The sequence below is a fragment of the Lissotriton helveticus genome, chromosome 8 (assembly GCF_964261635.1).
Source record: "Lissotriton helveticus chromosome 8, aLisHel1.1, whole genome shotgun sequence".
NCBI lineage: Eukaryota > Metazoa > Chordata > Amphibia > Caudata > Salamandridae > Lissotriton > Lissotriton helveticus.
In genome coordinates, this window is record NC_136069.1 from 1,015,183,232 (window position 1) to 1,015,206,678 (window position 23,447).

At 41.1% G+C, this 23,447-nt stretch overlaps 1 protein-coding gene across 2 annotated transcripts in view; it reads right to left on the minus strand.

The window, feature by feature from the left end:
- Positions 1-1,212: 1,212 nt before the first annotated feature.
- The window catches only part of CNKSR2 (connector enhancer of kinase suppressor of Ras 2), a 1,535,139-nt gene continuing 1,512,904 nt past the window's right edge, over positions 1,213-23,447 (minus strand). Inside the window, exons 21-22 of one of the 2 annotated variants that reach the window (XM_078656116.1) lie at positions 22,091-22,287; positions 1,213-1,643 (exon numbers count right to left, since the gene is read on the minus strand). In XM_078656116.1, the coding sequence (XP_078512242.1) occupies positions 1,425-1,643; positions 22,091-22,287 (416 nt within the window). In that variant the 3' untranslated portion in view covers positions 1,213-1,424. The remainder of the gene's footprint in view (positions 1,644-22,090; positions 22,288-23,447) is intronic. The other variant, XM_078656115.1, reaches the window with a different exon arrangement.

Below are 23,447 nucleotides of genomic sequence, written 5' to 3' on the forward strand. Positions count from 1 at the left end.
CTGTTAGCTAGATTTTAGAAGAACTACTGTCGTACTGTGAAGTTTGAAGGAAAGACATTGCAATTCGGAGAACACTTGTGCAATAAGTTTGTTGGTGTATAATACTTACACTTTAACTACAGTGTTAAAAATTGGTTTGAGCACAATGCATTCTCTTAATATGAATGATAAGGTATTGTGATCAATTTCGTCACAGAAATACAATCAAATAAGTAATCTTCTAGACACAGTTCTAAGGGAAATTGGATCATCATGAGATCTGGAACAAGCGTATTGCAGGTCAACTGGATGGCTAGTCAACAGCATTTGGGAATACATCAGAAGTTCATATGTATGAAACTTAGGATAAGTAGGACACCTATAGCCATTTGTAGGTTGTAAAAATCATGTTTTTACAAAAAACTATCAAGTAAATACATTGACTGATAAATTACCTTACTGTATCAGAGCAGTCTACCTCAACAGGTGCTCAGAGACTTGACATATTGCATACCCTTACTGCACAGTGCACCATTCTCTCAAGATATCACAGGCCCCTTCTGTCAGAAATTCTCCCTTTATAAGCCAATATGTCCCGGGCAAGCATAGCTATTTCCTAGAACTGCAAAAGAGACTGCTAAATTCCACATGCAAACTCCACATTTTACATTACTGTATCATATTTAATGTTCATCATGTGAACTTCTGAATATAGTCCAAATGTCAATAACCTGAAATTTTCATAGAAACACTGTAAACCAAAAACCCACATTTAATGTGCTTTTCATTTTCTGAGTTTACTGCTTTCTCAGTTCATAGTTTGTGATTTTTAGCTTATACTATAATACATCATCAAAAATATAATTGCATCATTTAGCATTTGCCATTATGTTTAAGAAAACTCTTACAGCATTTCAACAAATATACAAATGCTTTTATTCTCCCAGTACCCAACCTTAAAACAATGCCCCCATCACCCAAAATAGGGTACAATGTTGATAATATATATTACAAAATTATACTTCAAGGCATGGAGACTCAATAAAGTTTCTACATTAAATTGCTGCTCTCTTTTATAGTTTATTCCCTGAAGGTCACTAGCTTCCAAGTATATATATCTATATATATATATATCTTTATCCATATACTTTTTTTGTATATATATATATATATATATATATATATATATATATATATATATATATATATATATATATATATTCAACTGTTTAATATCACATTTTATATTGTCTGCACAAAATTGAAACACAGCAGTGCACTGGTAGCATCAATAGAGACAACTGCATCAGGACCAAAGAAGAGTTACGTCACAATTCAGCAACAATTAGGAAAATCGTTTTACCAGACCTCCCACACAGCGATCCAAAAACTACCTTATACACTTGGGTCAAGAGCGGCAAGCGTGTGCACCAAGGAGAAGACATTTATACATGCGTTTCAATGAAAGAGTGTGAGTGTGTTAAGGAGGGTATAAGTGCTTCCATGTCGGAAGAGGAGTCGTGTGCAGAGTCATCCAACAAATTGCTGTGGCAGATTACCAAGAAAAGTTCAAAATATGTATTTTTCCAATCTTGAAAGTCTTTAGAAGTCAAACCGGGATTCTCCAGAACTCTGTCGATAATGGCTAGTTCTCCTTCTCTGGCCTGCCGAAAAAAGGAAGAGGAGAAAGGGAATTATTACAAAATGTAGGCTTGGTCCAACTATTTTGTCGATCTAGACTAATGTGTATTTTGTTACACCATCATCCTACATTTACAGTGTGGGTACATTTTGTTTTGCAGATTTTAAATAGCGTAAACTCAACCCGACGGCATTGGAGCGGTTTACATGAGCAATGGTCACATTACACAACTTCATATTCATTTTTGAGGTATGGGGAGATAACATGATTTGCCCCGAATCACAGTTCCAAAGTCAGCAGCTCTAGACGTTACGTCACATCCTCTCACCTTCCTACATTTAATAATTATAGGTGTGACGTGTCACCCGTTTTCTACCATCAGCTTTTAGTTGGCACCAACGTCCTTACAAAATGTGAAATATGGTGTATTACCACACAAAATGGATTAACATGTTTGTGAGTGCGCTATTTCACATTGTTTGCTATAAGAGTCGGACAGGCCTTTTTTTTCTTTTTTTTTTTTGCAGGAAGGTGTCCCTTCCTGCACATGAACAATCATTCCCTGCAACGCATGCATCCTTGTACTCTGGTGCAATGGTGCCTGAGTTGGCCTAGGCAGCTAAATTTAGCGCCAGCACTAAGGGAAAGGCAGTACATGAGTTGCGGCTAGCTTTAGACGAACAAGCTACTTACCTCTGGTAAAGCATTGTCTGGCACAGACAATATCTAGCTGCAGATTCCTTACATTTGAATTTCCTATGCGTCAGACTGGATCCAGAAACTTTGCGTGTGCAGTACCCCTGCACGTGCCATTGAGTGGCTCCATTCAGCTCCATGTGAATTTGTCGGCGTTGTTAGCGTCAGTTATGATATCGCAGTCACCTATATAGGTGCAACCCAGGCATGTGGACATCAGTACTTTTCATTTTTACATGTCAGAAGTGCAGAGCCATGAAGTGACTGACTTGAGTGTGAGTCATAACTAGTACCTTGAAAAAGGGAACAACCTTAGCCCTTACAAATGAATCCACAGAGAAGGGGGACATGGACGGGTCTGAAAGGAATGTGCAGCTAGATACTGTCTCTACCAGATAATGTGTTACAGAAGCCACACCATCCTGGCAGTGGACAGCGGACAGATTTCTCACAGTAAGAAGTCCTGCAGGACTGAATGGGCAAAATGCCCATCCCTGCGGACCTGACTGTACAGGCAGTAGTACTTGTCAAACATGTCAAAAGTTGCCCATGTTGCTGCCTGGCTGATGTTCAGGACTGGGACACTCCAAGCCGATGCCATGGTTGGAGCCTTCCCCCTGGTGAATGAGTTCGTAAGCCCTCAGTGGGCTGCTTTTTAGCCAGGGTGTTGGGTATCTTAATGCAGAGAACGACCCAGCGAGAACTAGTCAACTTTTGCACTTCCTAACCTTTTTTTAGCTCCCACGTACCCCACAAATAGTTGATTGTCCACCCAGAACTCTTTTGTGTGGGCAAGGTAGTACAAAAATCCTATTTTCGGTTCCAGACAGTGGAGATGCTTCTCTTTTATAGAGGGATTCAGGGTAGCAAAAAAGGTGGACAGCGTAATTGATTGACCCAGATGGAATGGGGTCACCACCTTTGGCAAAAATAAAGCCAGGGTGTGAAGCATCACTTTATCTCCAAAGATCATCATATAGGGAGGCTTGGATAGCAATGCCTGAGACTCACTCACCCTCCAAGCCAATGTTATTGCCACCAGAAAAGGTGTTTTGATGGTAAGCAGCCAGAAGGGGACAATTATGCAAAGGCTCTAAAGAATCGCACATAACAAAAGTGAGAACCACATTAAGGTCCCACTGTGACATGAAAAAGAGCATTGGTGAAAAGATATGTACAAGCCCTTTTAAGAATCTATTTACAATAGGAGATTTAAACAAAGAGGGTTGGTCTGTCAGCCGCAAGAAAGTAAACAGAGCAGAAAGTTAAACCCTTGAGAGTACCGAACGTAGAGCCCTGCTGGGCATTGGTAAGAATGAAAAGAATAGTAGAAAGAGAAGCAGAAAGAGGGTCAATAGACATTACTGTACAATATTTCACACATTTTTGCCAACAGCAGGTGTACATCGTCTTAGTGAAGGGCCGCCTGGCAGGCAAAATAACCTCACATACTTCAGGAGGAAGGTTGAAAGCTATCAACTGTGCCACTCGATCTCCATGCATGGAGGCGGAGAGTTGAGAGGTTCGGGTGGAGGACCCTTCCCTGATAGCACAACAGAAAATCCTCCCAAAGGGGCTGCCTGATTGGAGGATCGATGCTCATTTTTAGAAGATCATGATACCAGACTCTCCTTGCTCAGTCCAGAGCCACAAGAATGTCTTGGGCCCTGTCATTCTTGATCTTTTTGAGAACCCTGGACAGAAGTGGTATGGGTGGAAAGGCGTACAGTAGGCCTGTGATTCACTCACGACAAAAAGCATCACAGAACAACCACCATCTTGGAACAACAGCGCACAAAACTGCTGACATTGCGCGTTCTCTTTGTTGGCGAACAGATCTAACCATGGCTCTCTCTACTGTTGAAAGACACCTTGCGCTGCCTTCGAATGGAGACACCACTCCTGATCCACTAGGCATCGATGGCTGAGTTTGTCTGTCCTGGTCTTTAGAGAACCTACCAGGTGTTGAACCACCAAGGTTATGGCCTGCTGTTCCAGCCATGTACAGAGATGAAGAGCCTCTTGACAAATGGTCCATGACCTCATCCTGCCCTGCTTGGTGCAGTACCAAATTGCGGTGGTGTTGTCCTTGAACACCTGTGCTAACTTTCCCTTGACAAAAGGAAGAAATGCTTTCAATGCCAACTTGATCACTTGAAGGTCCAACAAAGTGATGTAGAGTCCCGTTTCCACTGGAGACCAATGTCCCCTGATCTCCAGCTCTCCCATATGGGCACCCCATCCCTGGAGTAACACAGCTCTCACTACTATGAGATCTGGTTAGGGAAGAGAAAGGGGTCTGCCTCTGACCTAATCACGGTTTGTCAACCACCACTGCAGGTCTTTCGCAGTTCCCGCTGAGAACTTGACCATTTCACAGAGTTTCCCCTGATGCTACGTCCACTGGAACTTTATGTCCCACTGCAGAGCCCGCATATGCAGCATATGCCATCTGGTCTGTTTTACCAACAGGATGCAGGAGGCCATGAGACCCCGTAGCTTCAGAGTCAGGCTTACCGAAACCCAGGATAGAGGCTGAAACATCGGTATCATAACCTGAATATCCTGGACTCGTTGCTCACAAGTATAACCCTGATACCGCACTGTGTCCAGAACAGTTCAGATAACAGGGAGCATCAGAGAAGTCAGGTGTGACTTCAGCACGTTTATTGAGAACCGCTGCAAATGCAGGATCTCTGCCATAGTTTGGAGGTGGGAAACGACAGCCTGGGGCGAGGATGCATACAACAGCCATTCGTGGAGGTAGGAGAAGACTGAAACCCCTAACTGTGCAGATGAGCTGCAATCACTGCCATCACCTTGGTGAACACCTGAGGGGCGCTGGTAAGGCCAAAAGGTAGCACTGTAAACTGAAAATGCCTGTGGTAACATCTGTGGCCTGGCAGGATGGGAATGTGAAAATACGCGCCCTGCAAGTCCAACACTACCAGCCCGCCACCTTAGTCTAGGGCAGACAAGACCTGAGCCAATGTGAGCATCTTGAACTTCTCCTTTTTCAGGAAGAGATTGATGGTCGAAAGATCTTAAATGGGAACAACCCATTGTTCTTCTTCAGAATCAAAAAGTTGCGTTAATAGCAACCACTGCCTACTTGTGAAATCGGAACCCTCTCTATAGCCCCCTTGGTCAGGAGAGCTGTAACTTTCTCTTGGAGTAAAGTTAGATGATCCTCCACTAGCCATCTTGAAGTGGCGGAATAGAAAGAGGAAAAGAAAGGCAGAGACTAATTCTCCTGAATGATCTGCAAGACCCACTTTGTCAGATGTTATAGACCTCCAGTGGAGGAGATGGTTATGGATTCTCCCTCCAACCGGAGCAGAGTGGCATTGCAGTCTCAAACTAGGAGTGCTTGGAGGCTGCCGAGGGCTGGGTGGCAGAGTACTTCTGGCTTCCATTCCGATGTCGGAATGAGCCATGTCCATGTCCTCGCACAACTTGGCAAGTCTGCGCAGGGCAGTGGCTGGAATACAGTTGGCGCAGCTGTAAACCCCTTCCACTGCCACGAAAGAGGTGAAAGGGAGACTGGCCATGGGTGTTAATGAGAGCCTTAAGGATCTGGCCGGACCTTGACGGGCGACAAACCAGCATCTCGGGGTTGATGTAATCATTCTCTGAAAGATCAAATTGGGTGATTAGTTCCCCTATCTAAGGATTGATTCCTTTACTTTTCCAATCCAGCATTACAGCTGGTTCTGACTTGGTTTTGCATAGTTACCATGTGCTGATTTCATGCTTGCAACAAATTATACTTGAATTATAAACGTCGTTGACTTGATGTATGTCAAAAGAGTCTAGGACCATCTGTTTTCTATACTATATGATACCCAGGTCCGGGGACAGTGAGTGGGTTACCCCATTAGTCTATAATGGGCAAGGATCTGGTTGTAGCAGGAGATTCCCTGAAGTGCTCCAGGGCCACGTCCGCTTTCTATCCGAACAGACGAGATCTGTCAAAGGGCATGTCTATTAGATTAGCCTGAACATCATCTGAGAAGCCAGATGTTCTTAGCCTAGGCCACCATCAACGAAACTGCTCTGTCAACCAAGTCGGTCATGTTTAGACAACACCTAATGGTGAATTTTGCTTCATCTCTCCCATCCATCATCATCTGGGAGAGTACAGCCTGGGTCTCCTCCGGGATCTGTGGCAGCACTTGCGCAACCGCCCCCTAAAGAGAGCTCGAGTAACAGCCAAATAAGCATGCAGTATTTATCGACTGCAATGCCAGGCTGGTGAATGAAAAGATTTTCATCCCGTGTGTCCAGCATCTTGGATTCCCTATCTGGAGGAGTGGTCAGGAATGCACCATGGGATGTCGAAATCTGCACCACCAAGCTCTCTGGGATGAGGTGTTGGCTGAGAAAACCTTGGGTAACCCAGAGCCGGGCGATGGCAGTGTGCAATTGTCCAGTTCACAGGAGCCCATGTTCTAGGCTTGGACCACGAGCCTAGGAGGACATCAGTTAGTGCTCCATTAAAAGGCAATAGCGGTTCAGTGGTGGAAGGCCCAGGCTGAAGCACTTCAGTCAGGAGATTAGTCCTTACCTGCACTGAGGGCAACTTCAGTCCATGGACCTCTGCTACCCTCCTTACCACCATGGCATAAGAAGCCCACTCCTCTGTAGCCACAGGCAGTTGAGAGAGCATGCCAGTATCAGGGGATGTGTCCAGTCCACTGGCTTCCCCAAGTTACTGGTACCACTCCATCTGTTCTACACATACATCCTGGTGTTCTAAAGGGTCCATAGACCCCTCCCAGTCATCTTCCATGCCTGAAAAGTCATCAAAAAGTCCAAGCAACAACATAGAACCTCTGGGTCCTGAAAGCACTGGAGTTGACGTTAAGTCATGCAGGTCTGATTCCGAATTGTCAGGAATAAGGATGGGGCTGGCACCGTAGTTGGGTGTCAGCGGCGCTGAAGGCACTGACTTTGGGTCCGACACTGAGGAAGGTCGCGTTGGCACGACTAACTTCATCCTGGATCTGGGTTCGTATCCATGTGGCCCCACCAGCCCCGTGGCTGGATCCAACGGCCTAGAATCCAATGGGGCCCCTTCTGACCACCCTGAGCTGAAAGGCTCAACAGAGGTTTCGGGGGTTGATCCAGCTCCCAGAAATGGGAGGGGGTGTGAAGTCGACCCTAGCTTCGCAGAACTATGCCAAGAGATTCAGTGGTCCTTACCTCATTCATCCGGGAAACCTCTTGGGGTAGTTCTGCGCCCTACAAATTCAGTTTAATATTAATAATTCATCGATGGAGGATAGCAGAGATGAAGATGAAGTCTTCTTAGATTCTTCTTTTTCTCGTGCCTCTTCCCCGAGTGTCTCTAAGACCTCAAGTGGGAGGAAGAGAACTTGGGCTCCAGGGAGAGTCCTCTGAACTCTACTTTGATTGGGACCAGGATCTCTGCAGAGTCTCGCTTTCCAGTGTTGACAGCCAGGCTTCAAAGAGCATTAAAGCTCTCTACTGCAAGGCCTTCAGAGACATGGCTCGACAGTCCAAGCATGACTTTGAGTCATGGTCATGGTCATGCTTGAGACACCAGAGACAGACAAGGTGGAGGTCAGTTTCCGACATGGCACGGTGACAGGCGCCACATAGTATAAATCCTGTGTTTCCACAAGACATCCCTCGACTCACAGAAAAAGATTTTGCTCAACAAAAAATCTGAAAAGCCTGTCAAAAGGAGACAGAGGTGTAGCTCTTCTCCAGATTGGCGCTTAACTGTTACGGAAAGAAAAGAACTGACATCCGCATGTCTGAGTACCGCCTATATATGTGACTGCAACATCACAACCGACACTAACAACGCCGGCAATGTTGCGTGGAGCCGAATGGAGCCACCTCACGGCTCGTGCAGGGGTACTGCTCACGCAAACATTTCCGGATCCAGCCTGGGAAAACAAAGATAAGGATTCTGCAGATAGAAGTATCAATCAGATAGTCTAGATACATCTGTTGATACTAATTATACGCAGCATCTGTACTGAGGAGACAAGGCTAATAAAATTATTTGGTAAAGAGAAGACAAACAAAATATACGTTTGAATGCCATCTAAAAAAACATAGTGTCAAAAGTGAACCGTAATCAGGTATTCCAACAGTACCACCTTAATCCTGGGATTGAGTGTGAGAAATTAGTGAGATATTTGAGGTACGCATTGCTCCCTCGCCTTACTGACAACCAGAGAGAGACCTTAGAAGCACCTTTTCTGACCCCAAAAGAAGTTCTGGAGGCCATTAAACATATGAAACTGGGTATGAATACTAGCTGAGTTTTACAGGAAATACTCTGGTTGTAGTTCAATAAAGTCTTGGAGGCATACATCAAAGCCCTGAAGAATGAGAAACTAATGGTGGTAATCTCCAAGCTGGGCAATGATCTAGAGGACTAATCCTCCTATCGACCCTTGTCAATGTTGAATGTGGATAATGAAATATTAAATAAGGCTATCATGTCCAGAATAGTGAAAGTTAACCGATATTTTGCTCCAGATTTGTCAAGGACTTGCATTGTCCATGTGTGATGTTGACATGAGGCATCGCAAGTCCTTAAGTGATACTTACTAAGTCACACAAAAGGCGATTCGCACCACCTTTGCTGACTTTGTATCAAAATGTAATGCAACCCAGCAGCTTGCACTGCATTACATTACATTCTGCAGTGGCAGGTGTTCTATGGGTGGCATGTGGGTGTTTCCATGCATCCAAACATAAAATCCTAGATTTACTAAAATTAGTAAACATGGGATTGTGCAGAAATTGGACATCTTCAGAGGATGATGTAAAGAAGAGAAATATTTTTATTTCTCTTTGTTACTTCCTCTTTCTATTCCTGATGCATTCAGCATCACACAAAGAAAGAGGAAATTACCTCTATAAGATTGTTTTTGTGCAGGAGGGACAAGTGGATTAGACTCATCAATATACACCTCACTGCTAAAGGTAGGATGGGCAACATTATTTTGGAGAAATGGATGCTGCAGAACAGGAGGCCTGGTCACCCTGCTCCTGCTTGCATTTGTACTGGAGCCATTGGTGAGAACTCTGTGCTGTGCCTTGATAGATGGGTTTGGGGTCAAAATTACTTTAGCCTCATAATCATGACTTTGCTAAGGTCTTTGACCTGGTCACAAAATGGTGCAAATTGAAATTGTTTCCTTGGAGTGGTGTGCAGATAGGGGGTGGCCTGCTTGTCCCATTTATGTTTGAGTGACACTGGGCTGCAATACAAAGTGTATACTTTAAATATCGGGACATAGGTGTCAAACATGTTCCTGTGAACAGCTTGGGTAGTAACAAATTAGAGTTATGGAAGGCCTTTGTGCTTCAGAGACATTCTTGACTAAACTGTTATTATCCTTGTTGTGGAGGGTGTTACATGCCAAATTATAATGTTGCTGAGATGTCTTTATGTGGCAAAAGGAATGATCACTGAGATTCCATGCAAAACATTTAAAGAGTTGAATAGTATCACAATAGCAGTGATCTGAGTGGCCGCCCATTCTAGGATTACTTCGAAAACATTGAAAAGAAGGTCTGAACAAGGCGGAATGGCTGTGACAGACCTGCAACTCTATTATACGGTGTAGAACTTAGACTGTGTGACAGAAGACAGTGGACTGGTAAAATGCTTTTGACTTGAACAGTCTGGGAATGTGCATTGATCATTGTGTTTGGAGCAGCGACATTTTTGGTGGAAACATCCTGTTGGATAAAATTTCTGACATGAAAGGAGCACGCATAGACAAAGATTGGGAGGATGAACACCATTCCACCCTGAATCTCCCTTGTGCTACTTACAGGTCTTCTGAAATTTGAGAATGGAGAATGTGGTTACATGATGGATACAAGAGGGCTGAACCCAACTAGGTAATTTGTGCAGAGGGCAGCCTGCTACCATTTTTAGAGGCTCAAAAGCAATAAGGAGTGCGGAGAGAGCAGTTCTTGGTTTAATCCAGGTGGACCAGTGCAGCTAGGTTAACATGGAGAGAATTTCCACAGCAACCCATTATAGCAATGGCACCGGGGGTAATATAAGGTTTATTGACAAGTAAATGTTTGGGGGTCTGTTCACAAAGGCATTTTGGTGTACATGAAGTAGTGCTTCTATAGTACTCTAGTATGACTTTTACATGCCTTTCTTAATTGTCCCCAAAAACAGGAATTCAAAAGTCACATAGAGTTATTACAAATAGAAACGACTGTGCCCTCTCTGCAATATTACTAATAGTGAGTTGGATATTTTGGGCTGATTTACAAAGGCATGTAAGAAATATGTCCCGTTCTCATAAATGCTTTTGAGAGCCAACTCACTGCTGCTAACTAATGTAGGGAAAACGGACTATATTAAACAATCTATTTAAGATTATATGTGATGGTTGGAGGATAGTGGCAGATCCGTGTCAGAAGTGGAATGGAACGGGCCTTGTCGCCAAGTGAAGTCAGTGTCCTGTAATGCTCAATTTAACCTTGTACACTTCTAGTTCCTCCTTATTGTATACTAGTCCATGACAATTCTTCAGAAAAATATAGCTTCTATAAAAATTGTGTGTCAAGATGTTGAGAATGGGGAGCCGATTTTATATACATGTGGCTTGGATGTGTGTGATGGGTTAGAATTATTAGGTATATCTCATTTCAAAGATGCATACAGTAGTAGAAACATTAATGGAACACAACATTTAACATTGTCTTAAAAGACTGCATATAAAGCCAACAAAAAGGAAAATGAAGTGTACATTTGCATGTATATGTTTGGCCTTGGCAAGCAGTAGCAGCTTCTCGAGGGAGTGCTGCGGGTGGTGGGGTGGGGTGGGGCGGGGGCGGGGCATGGTGGGGGGTAATAAACTCCGGCATACAGGGCCGGACTGGGAACCTCAACCGGCCCTGGCAAAGTGCTCGGCCCCACCCCCTCCCCGCTCGGGGTTTGGAGGTGCCGCCGAGCAATTTGCGGGTCCTGTTTTCGGTCAATTTTGGTACAGGGCCGATTTTGCAGCTATGCTGGAAAAACGGCACTGTAATAAACACGGCCCTCAGGGGCCCAAAACCGGCCCCCACCCGTGTGGCGCACCGGGGGATTGACCGGGGCCTGCTATGGCCAGTCCGGCAGTGCCGGCATATGGCCGAAGGGAGTTAAGTAAATAAATAAAATTAATTACATTACGTGTGCTGCCCCGCAGCACTCCCTCAAGGAGCCGCTACTGTTGGCAAGGGAAAGCATTCATATACACTGGCTTCAAAAAGAAAGCCCATTACTGGAGAAATGACTCTGGGATGTTCTTGAAGGGTCAGTATATGAATAGCTCTAAAAGCATTGCTACTTTCACCTAATGTTTTTCCTTTACATGTACAATTTTCCTATTCTATACATGCGAAGTTTGTAGCGACTGCAGCTATACTGATGTTTGAAGTAAAGGGTGATACATCTTGGGGAGGAATTGATTTAATATCATGGGGAAATAGCATCATAATTGTATATGGTGCCTTTATTGAAATATAAAAACGACATGTTCTTTTTGTTTTTTTTTGTTTTGTGTTAGTCTGTGTATACAAATGAAAAGTTATATGTTTAAGGTACATATATGTATGTATCTAAAGTGTTATTGAAGTGGTGTTCTTTTCATACAAAATAACACCTCTGACTGCGTATTCTATCTTTAATCCTCCTCTGAAATTTGTGTAACCCTCAATCTTAACAACACCTCATTTGAGTTGGACCTGGATTGCTCAACCAAATTACCAGGAAGTCTACAAGAGGTTTTTACAGGCCAACTTTCAGTTGCCGACCAAGTACTCAAGTTCTGGTTAGTTAGGAACACCAGCAATCTCAACTTTGGTATTGCTAGATTGGCTGTGACTGTAAAGTATGGGAAAAGCACCTGACACCATTTATGCTGCTTTGAAACCAAATGAAACACACTTGCCTACTCTGATACCAATGAGTGTAGGGGAGACATTCAAATTTCCACTGGAGAGGTCAAGTTACTGCTGTAGTTACTGCTGTAGTCAAAAGTATATTTGCTATTGGACGATGTTATCTTAAGCCCTCAGCCTTGAGAGCCAGGCATGTTCCTCTGGCGATGAACTGAGCTCTTCAGTCTTTGTACGCCACAAATCCATGCAAACAGTACGACTATTTCTAAGATTTAAACATCTCTTGCTCTTTGATGAGCAGATCGTTCTGCTGTACTTGTCACTTCACTAGAAAAGAGGCATGAAAAAAGAGGTTGTCTTAGCGAAAATAGGAGTAAACATAGTTACAGGGGCCCGAACTAGAAAGGGGCTGAGACAGAGAAATCAAAAGGTAAGCAAAGTCAGAAAAGTAGAAAAATAGAATAAAGGCACTACGAGTTAAGAAACGAACTTGAAAAGGATTGACTGAAAATGAAACGAAAGGAAAAAGGATGATAAGGAAAAGTGCAGAAAACATAAATTGTCCGAGAAATACATGGAAATATAGCATGTAGAATTTGGAGTGTCCTTTTAGACACATGGAACAGAACTTGTGGTGGTAAAGAATGAAAAGAAGCAGAATTCTCCACAATTAAAAACACAGTGAAAAACAGAGAACATATAAAGGAGAGATTGTAGACAAACAATTAATTAACAACTAAAAGAGGGGCAAAGAAACTGAGAACGGGGAAACAGACATTATAGGAAATTAGCAAAATAAGAAATAGGTTCTGCATTTTTCATGTTAGAAGGTGGAAGAAATTAATGTGGCTCGTGCGGTTTTATCTGAAGTCAACAGAGTATTATCAAATCAACTTGAGAAAGCTTTGTGTATATTACTGGACATATGTTCTAATCAGTGCTTGAATAAATTGGGTAAATGCATTTGCTGCAGAGGTCTGTGTGTATACTTCATGACACAGATTGTAATTCTAGTGAGAAAGCTCAATCCCAAATATAGTGAGATACATTAGTAGGTTAATGCAACTTATTCCGTGACTTATGTGCAACATAGCTCCTAACAGTGCACTCACTCTCCCCCTGTAAATAATATATCAGAAATGTTTAGGGGTAAATAAGTGAACTTAAAATCAAACAAGGAAATTAGAACATTTATTTTTAGAAGGCACCAATATAGCGCACAAAACCACTTTAAGCTCTACCATTCTAAGCCCCACCCCTACTTCATGCCCTGTTCAGGTCCAGGGTGCTATGCTGATCTTGCCAGAGGGATATACTTTGTGGTTGAGCTGTCACAACGTTGATAGCCTGATCATGGGCCATATGTATCTAGCCTTTTTCCAGTTTGCAAATGGGTAGATTCTCAGAATCAACCCGTTTGCGAATTGGAAAAAGCCTTTTGGGATGTATCATCCCAAAAGGCCATCGTAAAATAGAGAATTGCAAAAATTGCAATTCTCTATTTTGCGAATGCAATTAAGGAATTGCAGATTGCGATTCCTTAAATGCAATTCTGGAAGCACCAGAAATTTGCTATTTGGCCTTAGGGAATTGCAAATTACCACCAACTTCAAGTTGGTGGTAATTTGCGATTTTCTTTAAAAAAGCACTTTTTTGATATTTTAAAAGTGTCATTTGTTGCACATACATGCCCTTGCTTGTATGTGCGCAAAGTGTGCACACATGCGTATTTCAGGAGTGCAACAGGATGTCCTTTTGGCACCCTGTCAACCTTGAAATTGCAATCTCAATTTACGATTCTCTAATTGCTAATCACAAATTGAGAATGTCTTCCCATTCATTCCTATGGGCCTCCTAGCCCATAGGAATGAATGGGAAGGTATTCCTTATTTGCAAATCTCAATTTGCGATTTGCAAATAAGGAATATGTAAGATTCGCAAACATTTTTGCAAATCCTACATACATTGCATTTTGCGATTCTCTAAATCGCGATTTAAGAATCGCTAAACTCTTTTTTGATACATTTGGCCCTAAATCAGCAAGCCTTTCATCAGAGAAAATCACTTTAAGTCCCTAAATGGCTACATAAAATCACATTATAATGAACAAATTAATATGTTAAAATTAAATAGTATTTATTTTAAAACTAAAATTTCACTATAATTATAAAAATTACACCAAAACGGTTAATATGGTGTGGGGATTAGGAATTATAACAATATCAAAAAGCACCCATGGGAAACAAGAACCGAAAATTTAGTATAGCCTAATGTCATGTAATTCATCTGGTCGAATGCACCCTCTGCAGTCAACATACAATGGCTCAAGTTCGGGCATGAATCAGTGTTTCAACTTGGTCAAGTAATTTACCACCCAACTTAATCATTTCAATGGATATCAACATCTTTTATCAGAGCAAGGTGAATATATTTGGTCAAACATGACTCACTGGGATTGGCTTATTTGATTCATACTGTTTTATTAGATTTTGCTGTAATAAGTTCAGAGTTGGGCAACCAAGGAAGTTGTACTTGAGGTTACAATATTTGGTGGGCACACTTTGGGGCTTTTTTTCTCTCTTGTGGTTTAACTTGGGACATTGAAACCTTTCTAGAGGATGAAAACTGTCAACAGTGTAAGGCTGGAGCCTATGTTGAGGAAAGCCTCCAAGAGCCCAGATATCCTATTTATGCAGTTTTTTGTTAGGTAGGCTGCCTTTGAGCATTGCCGTGGTTCTCTGAATATTAAATATTTTGTACACAATGTATTCTTAATTTCTACAACTTCTTCCCTGGTGTTACAAATGCTTGTGAAGTTCCAGGGAAGGTTTATTGGCTCACTGAACCATGGGTTCAAGTAGGAAAAACCTTTTTTCAACTTCTCTCAGGTTCACACAAAGGTGTGTTAAAAAATAGGTGAGTCATGAATCAGAAGAGAATAGTCTGGATTGACAGTAGTCTGCAAAGTGAAGTCAGTAAAACTGAGCCAGGGAGGTTGAGAGTCTGGGGAAAGTAGTCTGTAGATTCAGAAGACACTGCTACATGTCAGTGTAATCAGAATTGATAAGTCATGAGATGAGAGTTATTATTCAGCCATGTTACAGGAAAGGTAATGAAGCTGTGGAGTCAGATGGAAATCAAGAGAGTCAATTGAAGATAGTTGAGCAGCAAAGTTTGGAAAAGTGGATCCAGGAATACGCAAAGTAAATAATTAGTTGAGACTGAGGAGTGGAAATGGTAGCTAAATAAGCCAGACGAGTGAATTCAGAGTTCACAGAATTTGGGGTGGTTGAGGTTGAGATGGTTGATTGGAGTTAGATATGAGTTTAGTGAAGGGAAAAAAACAAAAATCTACGGAGCACTCAGGAGTTCACTTAGTGAGAAATAGAAGTCAATAAAGTGAGGTTTCCAAAGAGTGGTAGTAGTAGATCGTAAAGGAAAGATTCAGAAGTGTTAGTCATGAGTCATTTGAGATAATGCAGAGTGGATTGGGAACAGAAGAGTCAGATGTAAAATAAATCAGAAAATTGAGTCAGATGATAGTGTATTCAGGCATCAATTTAACAAGACACAATTGGATAGAAGAGAAGAACATGTTTCTGTGGTTTCAGTAAAGTAGAGACACAATAGTTGAATAGTTAGTGCCACCGAAATCCAGTGACGTCAGACATTTGACAGAAGAGCTGAAATATTCATCTCCCAAGTGGATCCCATGCCCCCAATTTGTAGTTATCTTTCTGTCACATTTTGTATTGAACTAACTCTTCCAGACTTTTTTGTAATTAAAGAAGTATTCACAATCAATGATCTATTTAGTGAATGCCACTTGCTTTCGGGAAAATACTCAGAAAATATGTGAATTTCAGCCAGCTCCAAAATAGGCAGATATTCTGGGAGGCTGGAGGGCAGACAAACCAATCTGCCTAGTAGTAAGAGCCACCAGGGACTGCTGCATGCATAGTAAGAAATGTGATCTGTGGATTTGAGGAACTCATCTTCTCAACTTTTAGAAAATTAAGATTCTAAAAAAGAAGAATGAGCAATTCAAATGCAGTTGTGCCTTGAAAGCCTAAATGTATATAGACGCAGTGAAAACACAACCACCAATACGTTTATGCGCTGAAAGCTGAAAATAATTTCTACCCGGTTGCAGCGATCTTTGTACTCATGCAACTATATTTTTGTAGTAAATATGGGAGGAACCGGGAAGAGTGGCTAGGAAGTGGGAAATACCTACTTCGAAATGGGAGTGATTTAAAGAGTACTAATGAGAGTTTAAGGTAGGACGAAGGAGGGGTTTAGGGAGGGACAAATGTGCACCCACAAAAGAGTGCACCCATTGCTATTCACAAACTTCAATTGTATGGTTACAACAGCCAAAAAGGTTCTAAAACAGTTGTGAATGTACTCCAGCTCACACCTGGAGTCCGTCCAGCTCCAGACAAGACCAACCACTGGTACTCCATAAAAGTGGAGGTAGGGACTTAAATTAACACCCCAAAGGAATTAATGGTAAAATACATTAATTTATTTGAATTAAAAATAATATAATTATATATATATATATATATATATATATATATATATAGATCAATGCTCAAAAAATAATATATAAATACAAATATGTTGTGTATTATAAAGTATTTTAATAAGCTTTGTTATTTTAAAAATTAATTTGCATTTATTTTTAAAGATAATTACATTCATTTTAAATAATTCTATATGCAGGGTTTAGTACATTTTGTAAATTAATGTATAAATATAAACATTTTACTTGTAGTGGGACTTTTTAATACATCTTTAAACACAATTTAAATGTTATCATAATATTTAAATTAAATAAATATGTAATTCAAAATTAAATTAAGAGCGCTATAGGATTTTTTACGTTCTATATTTAAAATGATTGTAAAACTGCACCCCAATTATCCAGTTTCAGCAGACTTTTAACGGCAGGGGATGTAATTCAACGATTGACTTTACATTTCTATCAACCCTCCATTCGGGTTTGGTATCTTCGTGGGAAACCCTTCCGCTTGTTTTAAGTGACCACTATCCAATTTCTTTTGCTTTAAAAATTATAGAGGGCATAAACAGACTTTGAATGAGAAATCTTTATATAAACCGGAAATCAAATTGGCAACCAGAAACGGTTATACGGTTAAATGGGATAAGGTGGAGCCAGTGGGTTTCTTAAAAAATTTGGAATCGGTCTGTCGTGAAGACCTTTTCACTTGTCTATCTTATAAAGAGGAGCCATCAAAAGTAGTGAGCTCATTCATAAAAATACAAAAGGAGATGAAGAAGCTATTAACCAAGGAATACCGATCAAACTCTAATAAATTGCATGGCTGGTTTGATAAAAGCTGCACTACAGCACATACAAACTTGAAAAGGGCACTGCATGCATCACCTAGATCCCCACTGGAGATCCAGCTAGCCAGAAAGCGTTACCAAGCAGCCGTTAAGACTAGGAAAAACCAATTGAAGAAAGAGGCCTGGTCTGTCTTGCGTGATGCTTCCAAAAGAAGGGATAATACGCATTTTGGAAAGCTATAAACACTCCGTATTTACTGAATAGAGAGGGAGACACCATAGACCAGGCCGTCGATGGGAATCATGGGTGACCCATTTCACGCACCTCTATGATAAAGTGAACCCCCCAGACCATGCCAATTTTGGGACGGAGATGTTGGACACATATTCCGATACTGTCCCATCTAGTGTATTCCCGTTAGACATTATTTTTAACTGTGAAGAGTTCTTAAAGGCCATCAGCGAAAGTCCCTCAGGCAAAGCCCCGGGCCCCGATGGAGTCCCAATAGATGTGTATAAAAACGAAACTGACCTATGGGCTCCATTGCTGACAAATGTCTTAAATAAAGTAAACCAACAGGGGTTCTTACCGTCTTGGACGGAAGCTATAGTGGTCCCAATTTTTAAAAAAGGTAATAGAAATGATCGCACCTGCTACCGGCCAATTTCATTGCTTGATGCACTAATGAAGGTAGCTGGTCGGATAGTTTTAAACAGGATTCAATCATGGGCAGAGGAGAACGAAATCATATCAAATTTACAATACAGTTTTAGAAAGAGGAAAGGAACAGTAGAGCAGGGACTAAACCTTGCTTTAGTAATATCAAAATATACTCAGGCCAAGAAGGGAAACCTTTTTATCACATTTGTTGACCTGAATTCCGCTTTCGATTGTGTTAACCATGAGCTACTTTGGGCAATATTAAGAGATATGGGTCTGGACAGCCAAATTCTCCAGTTTATTAAAGAAATTTACAGGGGAGCAGGCGCCAGAGTACGTTATGGTAGACTGGGCGAGTGCTCAGATAAGTTCCCTATTAAGAGGGTTGTAAGGCAAGGGTGCATTCTAGCGCCCCTTCTATTCACCCTTTATATTAATTCCATCGCTCAGCATCTTAGCGAATCCCAGCACGATCATCCAACTATAAGGGGATCATCAGTGCCAATATTCGTATACGCTGATGACGCCGCTATCATGTCCTGTACCAGGGTTGGCCTGCAGAAGGCTGTTCTGAAATTTGCCAATTACATGACAGATAGAGGACTAAAAGTCAACATCTCAAAAACATATACTATGTCATGTGGCCCGGGGTCTAAGAGGACACCTTGTCCTATCTTTCTCGATGGCAGGAGAATCGAATCTATGGATAGATTCTCTTACCTAGGCATTAACTTTGACAGGAAAGGCAGCTGGCAGCCTGCAGTGACTGCCAGACAGCTAGCCTTTTCTAGGACTATAGGTGCCCTGAACAACTTTGAGGCTAAAATAGGGGGCAGACCAGTGAGAGAGCTGATCCACATTTACAATGCAAAATGCGTTTCCACAGCTATATGGCTCAGGTCTCTGGGGGACGGAAAACGCACAATCGATCCAACATTGCGAGAACCAATTTATTTGTCACCTACTGGCCATACCAAAATCAACACCTACCTATGTTGCACATATTGAACTGGGTCTCCCTTATATCTCTGACATTATAAAAACTGCGCCCATACTATTATGGCATAAAGCTTGGGTTACCCCATAGACCTTAGTAAATAGAGACTTAATCAACGATTGCCTTAAACTGGTTGGGGTAAATAACATTAAATGGTTAACCTATGTGAAGAACATGATGATTGAGATCCGGCACTTGGAATTTTATACCAGCCCATTGAGCATGGAATTGGTTTCCAGAAAATCAATAAAAAAGATGGTCTTGGACCACCTAAGTAACAAGAGGTGGGACCTGGTAAAAACCAGGTCCACAGTTATTAGATATCAACAAATCACCACCTGTGAAGGGCTCCAATGGTACCTTATGTCTAATTCAAGCTGTTATGCCCGAATGTCACTTTCCCGTTTCAGGTTTGGCACCTTTTTTCGTCTGATTACTTTCCCACACCTTAATAACTGGTCAATGGAAAATTTAACATGTCCATGTGACGATATATCTCTTCAGTCAAACATCCATTGTGTGTTCTTTTGTAAATTTTACCAGACACCACGGAGGGCCTTCCTGAAACCTATCTTAAAACAGTGGGGAATACGGACTTTTAAATTGCCATTTATTAGATTGCAACATCTAGAAAGTGATTCTATAATTCATGCAGTATCTAGCTTCTTAAAACTTGTCATAAGATTTCGGACCTCAATGTAATAACCTTGATGATCAAATCTTTTTTAGATTCTTCTTAACTGAAACATTATGTTTTTAACTTATTTGAGCAGATAATTAGACCAGTACAACAATTACTGTTTTTTTCTCTGTGAATCTTAAATTTGTATAATCACTTCAATGTTTATGGCACTTGTAATGTAAATGTATGCTTTTACGATTTTCTTTTGAAAATCGAATAAAGCTTTTCGAATTGAATTGATTGTAAAACTAATTTACAACAATATATAATGTAAAATATTTTTACACTTATTTTAAAGTCTATTAAACTTTTTTAATTTTCCTAATCTTTACCTTGGACAGAACTCCGTTTCGGTGGGGGACATCTCAACCTATATGTGAAATGTTACTAGTAGTAACTTAACACTTGTAAATTTAGCTTCAGCCCATGGCTTCAGGGGGTGTGAACATGTAAGTCTACACTTTCAGTAAATTTATACTTGGACAATGTGAATAACTGAAAGTACAAATTTCCTATAAAGTGTTAGGATACATTTACACAGGTATTTGTATTCATTTGTAAATTTACCAATGTAAATAGGCCCTTCAGGTTTGAGATCTGCTGTTTTTGCTGACGCTTCGGGATACAATGCATTAATATGTCATTTATCTGCATGCCAAATAAATTCATCTATTACCTTCTCTTTTCAATTGGTGTAAGTTTACAGAAAGCTTCTCAAAAGGAAGGGGTCTATCTCCATTATGAAGTTAGGTTCATATTTTGCCTTTTAGACCACAACTAGATGCATCTCATTCTTCTTCGGGTTTGGTCAAATCTATCTGTTCAGGAAAACTAATTACTTAAGCAAATGTAGGCCAGATTAAATTAAGTGCATTGCACATTGAGAAACTGTTGGTGCTAAACCTGCACACTGCAACCTTTACACATGCTTTATCTTTTTATAAACTTAACATTACATCATTTGGATCTTCTCTTGGGCAACATCAGAATGCAGTTATTCGGCCCATTCAAACCAATGTCATTCAAACACTACTATACTGAGATGTATCCCATAGAATATTACAATTTTCATGACAGTCACCATTTCTAAATCTCTTACTTGCACTGGGAATTTTGAGTGAACATTGGCTCCTACTTTTTCAAGAATTGTTCACAATATTTCAATAATTTATTACCAAGTCGGGTCCGATTCCCAATGCCCGCACTGGTGGTTCTCTACACAAATGAGCAAATAGGAGTGCCTTAAAACCCTCACGGGTGAGTAGTCACACTTTATAAGATATTGATTGACTGAATATGAACATCACTTTGGACTACTACATGTCGTCTGGAAGTAGTCAAGAGCAATTGCTTCTAAAAGGAACACGTTTGTAAATGGCCTTATTTACAGAGGCTTTCGTTAGTTAGTTAGCTGTATTAGGGCCTAATTTTGGTTCATGTTCTGCACTTGAATGAACCCTTTATCCTTTTCCCTTTATTGGTTCTAAAAGAAACCTTATCTTTGCCTCTGCTTCTCGCACTCTCAACCTAATTCACAAAGATGTATCTTTACTGAATATATCTTCAGGTGATGACTCAGATCTTTACTTCACCACTCACTGGATCTCAAATAGTCCACCATCACCGGATTCATAATACAGGTGTGCAAAATTAAAATCCTGCTAAAGAATATTTGAAAAGCTGATTCGCAGAGCGTAATTCTTACAGTTTTTGGTATGTGGGTGATACGTTGCACATACCATTTCTGTTGGAGATGCAAAAAACGTTTCTGCAAGCAAATTCTCACAGTAAAAATGTGCTTTTTCGGGGTTAGTCTTTCTCAAAACCAAAGTTTTCAAAATTTTAAAGTGGTATTATTTTTTTATTTATTATTTACATGTTGTCAACTTTTTTGAGAAAGATTAGCTACCCATTTTCGTACACCTTTGATGTACACAAAAACCCACGTTTATCAACTACAGGCACACATATGCATGTTTCACTTATTTTTGATGCCATAAGATGCTTTAACGTGACCATGACGCAACGGACACACAATAACCAAGCAGCGGAGAGGGAACGTGACAGACGGAGATTCAGGTAGTACATATTTACACTACATCTACTTAGTTAGTAAATAACCACACATTTACTATAGTCGCCTAATTCACGTGCGCACAAGTGAGACTGTTTTCTAACAGCCCCAGAGTACACTGGCTTGTGTTTCTCATGGCCTACCTTTAAAGTGCTTTTCAGAATTCGCAGTCTGTGCAGTTTCTCATTGACTACTGGATCGCTACATCTTTTTACAAAAGACTTCTTGTATTCCAATTTGGTTGAGAGTCGGTGATCTCCGAGAGGGGACAGACTGGCCCGCTCCAAGGCCCTGTAGAGATCTTGCAATGAGTCTGCTGGTTTCTCTTCTACAGTGTCTGCTATTGTAAAACAAAACACAAGTAATGGAGCAAAATTAACCTGGTGATTCATGACAGGGTGGCAGCCAAGGTCTGTTGCCTTCCTTTGCACAAACAAATTAGGTCGCAAGGAGACTGCCTAGGTTAGGTCGGGGCCTAGTGGGAATTTTTAGGGGAATTATTTTTTCTGTTAGCATATAAAATTAAAAAACTGAGATAAAGCAGGTTTCTGGGATGCCTTTTTTAAGTTACTTGTTTTTTTGGAAATGTAGTGAAAGAGAACTTTGCAAACAAAACCTGCCAGTGGTCCATTCTGTGCCTAGTACAGTTAATGGTGTAATCAATGTTTGCAAGGCGAGCATGGAAATGAAAGAAATACTGGAAAGGATGGTTGGCTGTGCACTTGCAAATGTTCTCTTGAATAAAAGGGTCTATTCATCTCTGTTATTGTCAGAGGGTTACGTAGGGCTAATATGCCAGCGAACTGGCTAAATGTCTGGGCTATATGGCCGTGATTGTTATTCCATCTGAGCTTGCTGGATAACAAACATCAGTGCCCCTGACCGGTTAGCAATGTGCGCCCAAACACTGAACATGGCAAAATTGACTCAGGAGACTGAGCCGGAGAGTTTGGGACACCACGATTATAAAATCTCACTTAGGACCAATGTTTAGTTTTGCTTGCAGGTCTGCTGGAATGGGAGAATGATGAATTAATCTATGGCAATCACCTTGCTCCCTAAACTTTAAACTAGGAAATGGGAAATATTATGCATTCAGAAATGGAATTTTGCACAGCCTAATATGTTATTCTTAAAATTCAGATGGTGTAACAAGACTGTCAGGCTGAACCAAAAAATACCTTGAGGGAATGTTCCTTCTATGTCAAATGGCTCTGCATGACTGCTCTCCCAGGAAAATGTTCTAACAACTGCTCAGTTTGCAAATTGATTTCAGCGAAAGAAAAATACATTAGCAACGTTGTGAGTGCTATTTCTTACCCTATTCGGATTTCATAAATGTATTTACACCACCTGCCATATGAGTAGAGTTTTATTTGACAAAAAGTGCAGCGGGCCTACTTTTTACTCAGGAGCCAGATGCTGGCACTACTAAATGCCAAGGTTACAAGATGCCAATGCTGCCTAGCCCACCCAACCCTCTTTGTTCCACCACCCCAC